A 12,008-nucleotide genomic window follows, 5' to 3' on the forward strand; every position below is an offset into this window, starting at 1 on the left:
AAATGCATCACTATTTAATAGTTAAATGTATTGGATGTTCATATTTATTTACGTTTACTTTGGTATTGATTTTATTTGCTTGTAAGTTAAATCCTCGTGTCTGCAAGCCACATTATATTCAGACATTTAATAGGGTGTTAGGATTCCCTACTAATTCTCCCTCTCTCCCCACCTGATTATAAGTAGTCCTTGACTTATAACCATTTGCTTATTGACTCTTTGAAGTTACAGCAGCATGGAAAAAATGGCTTGCAACAGTTTTTCAACTTACAATTGTTGCAACATCCCAATAGTCATGTGATCAAAATTTGAATGCTTGGTGACTGGTTCATATTTATGATGGTTGCAGTTTCCCATAGTTATGTGATCATCTCTTGTGACCTTCTGCAAGCAAAGTCGGGGGGGGGGGAGCCAGATTGACCTAACAACCATGTTACTGACTTAACAACTACAGTGACTGACTTAATAACTCTGGGCAAGCATGGTCGTAAAATGGGCTCAGTTGTGGTTATAAATTGAGACTACCTGCATTTAGTTTCTCCCAATTCCTACAGGATATAATACTTACCTGGCCCTTTAGGTAAGCACCGATGAGAAAGAAGGCTTTGGGGAATCTTACAGAAAAGTAAGTTTAAAACCAACAATACTTTAGATATTCCCATGATCTGGAAGAAGTTGGACCTTTGTCAAAAGACATTGTCTAAAAGAAAAAACCACAATATGATTTTCTCTACCAATATTGCTTTAAAAATATTTAACATAACACTACCAAATTGTTGAATGGGGAAGACAAAGTTAGCTTTGGAAATACATTTCTTCATTCTTTTTTAAACTCTCTATTTAGCTTCCCATATTTCTCCTTAACAAAAAATCAGTACTACAGTGTTGGTTTTACTACTAAGATATTTTTGAACAACTTTTAAGGACAGCAAATATTGTTTCAAACATTTTATTCTGCTTGTCAGCAGCTATAGAAAGATATTACTATTTTAAGTTAAGCGGATATTTTTTTTATTTTAAGATAAGTATCAAAAATGCTATGAGATTAAGAGTTTCTAGGCAAGGCTAGAAAATTAGGCAATTGATTTACAGATCTTACAAAGCTGCTAACATCATCCCAAAGAAAGATAAAAAAAGAAGAATGACATTCTTGAGTATATACAAATTTTACAACTAAAAAGTTGCACCATTTTTTTTTTTTAAAAAAAGATTAAGAAGTGAATTGTTAAGGTTCTTCAAAGTCAGAATCTCTTGAAAGTCTCAGAATATTTGATTTGGATTATCTGAACCTATATTGAACCAATATGGCCACAGGTTTGTTCTGGAAAGTGTGAATCATAAAACAGAACATTTTTAAGTATTTATAAGACCAGCATCAGAACAAAAATGGCTGGCCTGAGCACATAACCATCCAAAGTATGCTTATTAGACAGCAACTTTTGTTAATATCTCTTTGAAGGAAAACAAACTTAAAATTTTACTTTTGCCAACATGTTTACTGATTTTTGATAGACATTTATTTTATAAGCCTAAGATGATTCTGAGGGGTCATTGATACTTTCTGAGCTTGGTTGTTTTCTTGCAGATGTTTCATTACCCAAACAATGCATTGATGATATTACCTAGTTTGGGTACTAAAATATCTGTAAAAAAAACCAACTAAGCTCAGAGAGCACCAATGTCCCTCATTTCAGTTCTGAACTACAAATATTCTCTTTCATTGGTAAGATGATACTTTTCTTATTTATTTCATTTTTCTTCACCTTTTTCTCTCCAGGAACAAAATATGACTTTACTTCTTGTCCTCTAATCTTATATCACTAACATCTTTAGATACATTCGATAGAAAATTGTGACTGGCCCCAAATGACTCAGAATACCTCACAGTTTAGAGAACATTTGAACCTGTTGTCTCCAACCTAATCTGATGTGGTGGCAAATACTGGGTTTCCCTTCAGCAAAACCTCATACAGGTAGTCCTCGATTTACAACCTCAACTGAGCCCAAAATTTCTGTTGTTAAGCAAAACATTTGTTAATTGAGTTTTGCTCCATTTTATGACCTTTTTTTCCCCAGTTATTAAATGAATCACTGCAGCTGCTAAGTCAGTAACACGGTTATTAGGTGAATTTGGTTCCCCCCATTGATTTTGCCTGTAGAAGGTCACAAAAGATGATCGCATGACCCCAGGACACTGCAACCGCCATAAATGTGAGTCAATTACCAAATGTCTGAATTCTGATCATGTGACCATGAGGATGCTGCCACTGTCGTGAGGGTGAAAAATGGGCATTACTTTTTTTCAGTGCTGTTGTAACTTCGAAAGGTCACTAAATGAACTTTTATAAGTCGAGGGCTACCTGTATATCTCCTCAATAATTTTATCTTTATGATTTTTCTTAATTTATCCAAAATGATATACAGCAAAACTGAATGTAAATTGCAAGATCCTTGCCCTGATTTTAAAAACCTTGTTAGAATGGCTGCTTTACAGTCTACTGGTACAAAACCAATCTTTGAAAGTTGCTTCGTCTTTTGATTAGAACATTGACTCCTTTTCACATTGGAATAATTGAAGCAATTTTATAGCTTGATATTATCTGGACCCGATAGATTTGTCCCCCCCACTCTTTATCAAGTAGAATGAATCTGTTGTCGGGATAACCATCCACATAGTTTATCTTCTTGGCAAAAGTTTAAGCACCGTCCAACATTTTCTGCAGTGAAGACCAATGCAAAGAGTTCAGCTTCTTTGCAATTTTCTTATTCTCTTTTAATGCATTTTTGTTAAACGTGCTGGAACTCCATCCCCCATTAATGGCTAGATAGCTAAATAACTTTAATTATTATCATTTTTGCATTTCTCCTTACATTTTTTGTGTACTTGCTTACTAGCCAATCTTAATGGATCCCAATCCTTGCCCTGCCATGCACTGTGTTCTCATTACTATGTTAGACATTTTGTCATAGAAGATAAGCATATATTTGAAATTGCCTCCCTAGATCTTCCCAGAAATCTAGGGAGGGAAATTTGCAATGAAAGTCAAAGCTGATCTGATCACATGAATACTACTCCCCCAAACAGGTGAAGATTACTTCATTTTTGTTGTATTATCCTAGAGCTGTTACAATTTAAGGAGAAAGGATTGGGTGCTTGGTGATATACAAAACAGTGGGATAAAGATTATTTAAATCACAGAGATAAGAAGGTCAATGTCATCTAAACATAGAGGAAAGTTGGAGTTGCCAGGCTGCTTTACTTATATTGTAAATTTCTAGGGAGGAAAGGCTTTGAGTTTTTTTTGTTCTCCTTGTTAATGCAAGATTTATTTTTTCTGAAGGAACCATTTTCTCTCATTCATTTGTTCATTTGGCTTGGAAATCATGCCGAAGAATTCCTGAACATGATATCTTTCCATTTCTGTATGTTAGACTCTAGCAGCTGAAGGTCTATTAGTTTAATATTTCTTGAGAGATCTGAATGCTTTGACTTCCCCCTTTAGCTTTCGTTTTATCAATATTCAGTGGTTTTTTTTCAGTTTTCCATTTTGGAAAACCAGTATCACTGGCAATCTCCTAAATGTATCACTTTTGGCAACTGACTCAGTAGCAATTACTTCATGGTAGAAGATGAGAGCATCTAGGATTTAGATAAGGATCCAGTGCTTTTTTTTTCTAAAAAAAAAAAAAAAGGTGCCAGAACTCACACACATCATACAACCTACCTTGCCTACCCTACAAGGTTCCATCCAAAAAAGGTGCCGGAACTCCGTTCTGGGCGTTCTATGAGAAAAAAAGCCCTGTAAGGATCTGTTCCCTTTAGTTGATTTCTTAACAGATTTTTCTATGATAACAATTGCTTTTTATGACAAAGACATAAATTTCTCTCTCAGATTCAGGAAGAAGGCAATGGCACCCATTTCTGAAAAACCTTGCCAATAAAACTGCAGTGACTTCTCCCAGAAGTTGCTAAGGGTCAACAGTGACTCGGAAAGGAAAGGAAAGGAAAGGAAAGGAAAGGAAAGGAAAGGAAAGGAAAGGGGAAAGGGGAAAGGGGAAAGGGATTGACTGCTATAGATATTGGCTTTTCTTTTATAGCTCAATATATAAAATCCTTTTTTACTCTTGTATTTACTGGGAAGAAACAGTTTAAACGTGGTTGTATTTATTCTAGTTCTTTTTTTAAAAAAACAAGTTTTATTAGTTTTTTCATTTTACAAACCAGTGCTTAAGAATCACTGTGGTGGCAGGGCAATCAATTGTCCAAATACAAAATCATACTCGTAAAGATCAAATTAAATCATTAAAAAAAATGCACCCCTCTCTATTCCCTCTAGTAGTATATTATATTCAAGTTAATATATTTCAGTACAACTAAGTCAGTCAAAACAGTCATCAATAAGATTTCATCTAAATAAATCCAAATCCTATATTAAGCTTTACTATTTCAATTGCTATATTCCATATTGGTATCATAAATACATAATTAACACTTCAAATGTCTCTCCATACCTTTTTTTCCATTAACACAATCAATATTCATTTATTAATAACATTCCTTCTTTTTTTTTAATCAGTAACATTTCATCTAAATAAGTCCAAATCCTGTATAAAGCTTTACTATTTCAGTTACTATCTTCCATATTGTTACTCTAAATACATAATTAACACTTCGGGTGTCTCCCCATTCCCTTTTTCCATAACATAATTAATAAACATTTGTTTATATCATATCTTCTTTTTTTCTTTCTTATTCTTCTTCCATTACAAAATAGCTATCATTCCTAATAGTAAAAATATTAATTCAAAAAAGAAAAGAGAAAAAGAAAAAAAAACTATCACTCCCTCAATACCTGTGTCAAATTCCTTTAACCTCCTCCCAAATTTACTATTACCACAACAAACCTATTAATATATAGACAAATGTCTTCTTATTAAATTCAAATCTTAAATTAATTTTTATTCAATCTAACATCTTATTTAATCATCTTAAGCCATAAATCAATCCATATCTAGTAAGCCTTAAAATCCAATATATAGAACCTTAGATCAAAACTCTTAAATCTTATTCTAGGTTTCTTTTTATGCAAAACAGGTTTCCATAACACTGCATCTATATCAATGAATAAATCACTTTTTATGCCTTGTAGTATCCTTTGAGTCAAACAAGAGCGTCTCCTTTTATGTTTTAAAGACCTAGCTTGTTTGTAAGTAATCCCTTGTTGTTTTAAAGAGTCAAGTCTCCACATTTGAAACTGTTGAATAACAGGCTCAATTATGACCAGTTTTGTAGTTGCCATAGTTTTCAGTTAGTTGAGCTTGTCTGTTCATTTCTGTTAATTTTAAAGTTGTAAGTGGTTCAGTTACAGTTCTTTTTGGTTCCTCGGAGATCTCATCAGCAAGCGTATAAAATAAGGTAGAATCTTCTTTGATCTTAGTTGATTCCGCTTCTGTTGTTTTTTTTATCTATAAAATACTCAGATGTAGTCTGGGGGTCAGTTTGTAAGTCCAAAGCAAAATGTCTGTTTTTTTATTGCCATAGTACACTCTTTTATTTGGAAACGTATTTGGTCAGTAGCTTCATAAGGTTTTTCCAATACAAGTTTATAGTCAAGTTGAACATTAGATTTCTCCATTTCAAGGAAAGTTAGAAACAATCTGTATCTTTAATAGAGGCTGTGTTCAAAGAACATTTAATCAGTATCCACCCCCACAAATACAGCTGTTGAATTTCTTTGTCTTTTCCTTTTTATGGTAGTCTGAAGGTCAAAGCCAATCTCACCAACAGAAAAAGAAATAGTACAACTTTAACTTTATCCACAAGGTGTCCTCAGTAGAATATAAAATCTCCTCCCAGACACCAGAAATATCATTAACAAGATCAGAAAACGTAGAAAAAAATATAATTCTTCAGATGTAGACAAAGTCCAATAGTAAATAATATTCAATATTAAAAAGATTTTCCAAGACCTCAAAGTGAATAAAAAATAAAGTAAAAATAGAGAGAGAAAAATTAATTCAATCCATAAGCTTCTTTTTCCCACACTCACTAACGCCGCTTTGTCAGAGCAGGGAAATGATTTCAAAAGTGCTTTTTACAGGCACACACACACACACAAAAAAAGGAGAACCAAGAGAGGAAGAGAAAAAAGTCTCATCTGGCTCAGCCATGGTGGTTCCTGTGCTTAGATGTTCTTCTGACTTCTGGTTTCAGGCAGCTAAGTGAGCGGCCATTTTACTGGCCGCTCTTTCCACTGACGGCCCAAAGAAACAATCTTGGTCCTTGGAAGAAGCTGCCACTCTCCCAAGGATGATGAGGATCTCCTCACTGGTAGCTGCCCCTCCAAGGCGGCTTTTTGACCTGATTAAGAGTCTATGGGCAGCGGAGAATCAGGTGGCGAGGAGAGCAGTCTCATTGCGCAGCTGCGAGCGCCGTGATCCGGAACCAGAAGTCCTATTTATTCTAGTTCTTAATATATATATAGGAATAAAATCAATTTTATTATAAATATACTTCATTTATATTGAGTAGTATAACATAAGGACCAAGAACTGGCACAATTCAAATAGATTCAGCTGTATCTGCAATCTGAAAAAGTAGAGTTTGCATCTAGGTACATTTGCATGCCATGCGCATTTGCAAGAGAATCAACACAGTTAACTAGGAAGGAAAAGGCTGTAATCAAGCAGTATCTGCTCAAAATGCTTCATAAAAATATTTTCAACACAAAAGATTAGATGAACAAAACCGAACCTGTATTTTGGAAAAAAGCAATATACTACTTAAATGTGGAAAACAGAAGACTTACATTAACTTAATGTAAATTAAACGTTCACCCCTTCTCATTTATTAATTTGTCTCAGATGTTAAAAATAATCAAACACAATTTGCTGTAGAGGATTTGCAGATCTCTCTCTCTCTCTCTCTCTCTCTCTCTCTCTCTCTCTCTCTCTCTCTCTCTCTCTCTCTCGAAAAGAAGAACTCATAGCTTCATTGCTTCAATTATTTGAACATATTTTTACCTTTTTCTTCATCCGGCCACGTGTCTCATTTCTGTGTTTGAACTTGATTTCACTACTAAACAGGTGCCGAATGAAAGTCTTATTTCTTACTGCATGTCTTTTAGAATTCACTGCTAGAAGCACCAATAGAAATAGAGGAGAAAAAAAGCAGCTTCTTAGTCATGACCTACTTGAGTAAGAACCTTTTAAGACTTTAGTGTTTCTTGCTTAAGAAATCTTCATTTTGTGAGTCACTCTGTGGGGAAACCCACAATTCTCAAAGGTCTACTGCTTTCTCCCCACTCCTCCCCTGCCCTCCAGATCCTATCAGTTCACTCTGAATAAAGTTAGTTCTGTATTTATAGTACAGAGCTAAAACTTCATTTCTGAGAACTTGAAAACAAGGATTTGGTCAATTTGTTTGATCAGAATTACTATATAGTATCTTTTTCTTTGTAACGTTTGTTAGTAGCAAAATAACTAACATTGGCACAAAACTATTGTCAAGGCTACTTCCAAACAGCAATAAGAAAGGCCAGCTTTTTGCATAGTATGTATGTATATTACAAAACACATAAAAATGAACATAAACTAACAGAGCAGAAGCAGTAAAGAAAGGAAAAAATATAAGCAAATGTATAGAAAGAATCTAAAAGAAAAAATAGAAAACATAAGCTATTTCCTTTTGCAGCAAAAGTAAGTACATTTACAAAGTTCTCTCTTACTCTGATTATAGAAAAAAACCCACCTCACTTTTTTTATTATCTAACTTTTTTTCTAATCATCAGAACCATCTTTTTGCTTCATACAAAAGCTCTATAGAAGATTTTCTAGTCAAACATAAATGTAGATTTTCTCTCTCGAAGAGGTTAATTTAGCCACTTCTGCAAGTTCCATCATCTTCATCAATCATTCCTCTGTTGTAGGTTAGGTCAAGCCTTTCTATTTTTGAGCATATAATAGTCTTACTTTAGTTGTTATATATAAAAACAGTTCTGTGACTTTAAATATTTTAAATAAGTATATCATTATTTTTCTCTTGCATCTTGAGGAACAGCAAAGCCACTAAAAACTGTGCTATATTCTATGGAATGTGGAACATTAACTTCAGAGCACTTCTGTTGATATCTTAGAGTCGGAAAAAAAAATACTGGACATGACAAATTTGCATACACAAGAGGAACAGCAACTCCACAGTAAATGCTTAGTGTGGAAACACTGCCATGTGATATTTTATGGGTATATAACAAGTTGTTTTATATACTTCAGAGTTACATAGAATTTCTCAAAGGATCATAGGGTGTCATGGTGATAGTGAGTCCATGCTTTATTGATTTATTTTCTGAGGCTGGATGGTTGTTTTGACTTAAAAGAACTTGTTAAGTTCAAGAGGGAATGAATTAACCCATTTTTGAGTGTTTAACATTTGGTTGGTGGCAGGATGTATAATGCACAAAAGTGAGACCTAATTGTAGTTCTTAAAATGCTGAACTCAAGTCTATGAAATTCCAGGTTAAAATTATCTTCAGCCAGGTAAGTAAGTAGGTAGGTAGGTAGGTAGGTAGGTAGGTAGGAAGGAAGGAAGGAAGGAAGGAAGGAAGGAAGGAAGGAAGGAAGGAAGGAAGGAAGGGAAAGAAGGAAGGAAGGAAATTAGACCTGTGCGTAACATGAAAAATATATGTTCTTTCAAAACTGAAATATACACACTATATTCTAAAAATTCTATCATGCAGGTGGGATACAGTTCAGCCAAACCAAATTCTAGTATATTTTGGTTATCCCAGATTTTGCCCAAAATCTAGAACAATGTTTTCCAACCTTGGGCACTTGAAGATGTGTGGACTTCACCTCCCAGAGTTCCCCAGCCAACAATGCTGGCTGGGGAATTCTGGGAGTTGAAGTCCACAGGTCTTCAAGTGCCCAAGGTTGGGAAATACTGATCTAGAAGATTCTTATAGAGTCAGCAAGCTGGTGTGCTTTTTATCTCTTTCTCATTCTTCTCTGCCAGTTTGTTCTCCAATCTCTTCAGCATTTTCTTTTCCTGTCTCTGCTTACTCCTCCCATTGCCAATGTCCTTGGATTTTTTTCCTGCTCCTCTCCAAAACAGCTCAGTGGAACATGCAAGTTTTGCTCCATGCCTGAAATCAAACATGCATGTTTTAGCCTAAACATGGACCAAGTGGCAATAGCTGATCCACTTGGAGAACAATCGTGCACATTTGCAGGCCAGATCTCTGTGGAATACATATGACCTATTACCTAATGAGCTGTGGTGGTGCAGTGGTTAGAATGCAGCACTGCAGGTTGCTTCTGCTGACTGCTGGCTGCCAGCAGTTCAGCAGTTTGATTCTCACCTGCTCAAGATTGACTCAGCCTTCCATCCTTCCATGGTCAGTAAAATGAGGATCCAGATTGTTGGGGGCAACATGCTGACTCTGTAAACCGCTTAGAGAGGGCTGTAAAGCACTGTGAAGCAGTATATAAGTCTAAATGTTATTGCTATTAGAAACTACAGTTAATGCGGCAAAATCTACTCCATAATATAGTCTCAGAGGTTACCTTGGAAAAATTATGCAGAAAGGGTTACAACAACATAAACAAAAACATGCTTTAAGCTCAGGGAAAAAAGAAAACTTTGGGAGGAAGCTAGAATGGCTTCCCTGAGACATAAGAGAGCAGGAAGGAAACCACAGCCAGGCTTTCAGGATTCTTTCACCATAACTTGTATCATTAAACATAGTTCCAGTCTTTAAACTTGTGGATTCAGTTTCCTTGAAGAGCTGACACATAAAGAGAATAGCAGAAGCATAATTGTGATTGTGAAATAGGGAGCTGAAAAGAAAAACTTGATTATCAAAACATTAAGGTGACCAACTTTTTTACAATGAAAAGGAGAACACAAATAAATTGAAGATATTGTAAATAAAAAAAGCATTTTATTCATTGCAACAATAATACAGAATACACTATAATATGATAAATGCATAATAAAAACATTTGTAACAAAATCATTTTATATTGTAATTATGCTTACATGCTATGCCCCTGCCCGCAGCCGGCCCACCAGCAATGCTGCCCCACCATGTAGAGCGGGCCCCGCAGCTCCCAAAGCACCAGCTGCACTGGCTCCGGCCCCGGGGGGCAGCCCGCTATCAACACACCCCACCTGCAGCCACCCCGCCAACACCACTGCCCACCCTGCACAGCCCTGTGTAAAGCAGCCCCCGCGGCTTCCACAGCATGGGGGGGCAGCCGGCCACTGCTGCACCTCACACCCTCACCCGCAGCAGCCCCGCCGCCCCTCCCTCTGGCACCCACAGCCATTATTGCCCTAGCAGGGCCGAAGATCAAGAGAAAGTTACCGTGGCATCGCCACTCCAGTCTCCTCCAGGTATCTTTGGGACTAACTAGGAGATGGTGTAGTTGGGTAGCAGGGAGGGGTGCAAAGTTCCTGCCAATTCGTCTTCGCTGCAGACAACTTACATGTGCAAAGTTTGCCAGCCGGGTGCTTTGGCGCACTCAGCAGCAATTCCTATTGGCTTTTGAAAGCCAATAGGGGGAGTAGCACAGCTCATGCAAAAGTTGAAAAAAAACCATCAAAAAAAGGTGCTGGAACACTGTTCTGAGTGTTCTATGTGGAAAAAAAAAAGCCCTGCAGATTAGTCTTCAAATATCGAAAAGGAGGACATGTAGGAGGACACTTTTCTAGGGAGGACAGAACTCACAAAAGGAGGACTGCCTCCCTAAAGGAGGACAGTTGGTCACCTTAAAAACATTTAATAGTTATGTGAGCTATAAATGGTACGTAACAAGAAGTACTCTTATATTTTACCATTGTGGTATTATTAGATCCATATGCCTTTGAACTTTTATCACATGTGAGGAGTTATTTTTATATGAGCATAATTCTGTGCATGTGTATGCTCAAGCTTGCTTGATACAGAATAACAGAGTTATTGGAGATCTTCTAGTGCAGTCCAAACCCCTGCTCAGGTTTACAAGGCTGTATTTTCCCCCCACTGAGAATTGAACAAAACACCCCTACATGGTGACCACTTCATGTTAAATAAGCTTTTTCCTCTTCTCTGACACTGTATTTATACTCATACCTCAATAAATTCTAACAAATTAAAATTTCATCTTTAACTCTTTTTCTTGCTTGCACAGACAGGTGCCTAACCTATGTCACAAAGATGATCCCTTAATGCACGGTCTCCTCACGACACTGGAAAATTCTAGCAAGGCAGTCTTAAGACTGGCAAATTAGAGTAAGCTAGTCACCATAGTTTTAGACAATAATGATGACACAATAAAAGTAATGAGGTTCTATCAGACTGTGACCTTCAGAGAACACCTAAAGCTATGTCACAGAAGCAGGTGAATTACAGATTAAAGATTCTCTGGTGATTCTGTCACACATCTCTCCTCCATCTCTCCTCCTTCAAGTTCTTTCTTTTCTAACTCTTTAACTTGCTTTCAAGAGCAAGTTCTTGACATTTTAGCTTTCCCAAACCTATAGTTCAGAACAGCTTGAGTTTCTGGAAGGCTGTTTCTAGGCTGTTTCACAGGACATGGTACACCTGCTATTGTACGTATGATTAAATACTTTTTAATCATCTTTGCTTTTCAGAAACATATCTAAAACTGGAACCAGTGGATTATCTGCATTGCAAATCTCATAAACCTGAACAATGACTGGAGAAAAAATCTTTCTTGAAATCTTTCTACTGTCTAATGATGTAGGTATTGAAAAATCTCCATGTTGCTTCTTGTGGCTTGAAATTTGGTACTTGCCAATCTCTTTTCTTTTGAATATGAAGGTACAGTAAATACATGCAGTATAACACTGAAAGATGAAGATAGACCCCCTCAGGGTGAAAAACAGTGATACATTATACTGGTAAATTGTCACGCAATAATGTCGCCATGTTATAATGAGCCATTTTGCCATTCTCACAATTAAGGCAATCAAATATTTGAATAAAGAATAATCATTCATTACAGGT

General features: G+C 36.2%; 2 protein-coding genes across 5 annotated transcripts in view; one reads left to right on the forward strand and one right to left on the reverse strand.

Moving 5' to 3' along the window:
- Positions 1-7,127, reverse strand: part of IL23R (interleukin 23 receptor) — a 48,241-nt gene extending 41,114 nt beyond the window's left edge. The window contains exons 1-3 of one of the 2 annotated variants that reach the window (XM_039329118.1): positions 7,024-7,127; positions 3,726-3,783; positions 569-700 (exon numbers count right to left, since the gene is read on the reverse strand). In XM_039329118.1, the coding sequence (XP_039185052.1) occupies positions 569-662 (94 nt within the window). In that variant the 5' untranslated portion in view covers positions 663-700; positions 3,726-3,783; positions 7,024-7,127. The remainder of the gene's footprint in view (positions 1-568; positions 701-3,725; positions 3,784-7,023) is intronic. The other variant, XM_039329119.1, reaches the window with a different exon arrangement.
- The window catches only part of LOC120301634, a 28,677-nt gene continuing 21,784 nt past the window's right edge, over positions 5,116-12,008 (forward strand). The window contains exons 1-2 of one of the 3 annotated variants that reach the window (XM_039329121.1): positions 5,116-5,416; positions 11,633-11,741. The gene's annotated coding sequence lies outside the window, so the exon portion shown is untranslated. Of the gene's footprint in view, positions 5,417-11,277; positions 11,380-11,452; positions 11,591-11,632; positions 11,742-12,008 lie in introns of those variants that run through there. The other 2 variants (XM_039329122.1, XM_039329123.1) reach the window with 2 other exon arrangements.

The sequence above is a fragment of the Crotalus tigris genome, unplaced genomic scaffold (assembly GCF_016545835.1).
Source record: "Crotalus tigris isolate CLP2741 ecotype Arizona unplaced genomic scaffold, ASM1654583v1 scf7180000024387.2241675, whole genome shotgun sequence".
Classification (NCBI taxonomy): Eukaryota; Metazoa; Chordata; class Lepidosauria; order Squamata; family Viperidae; genus Crotalus; species Crotalus tigris.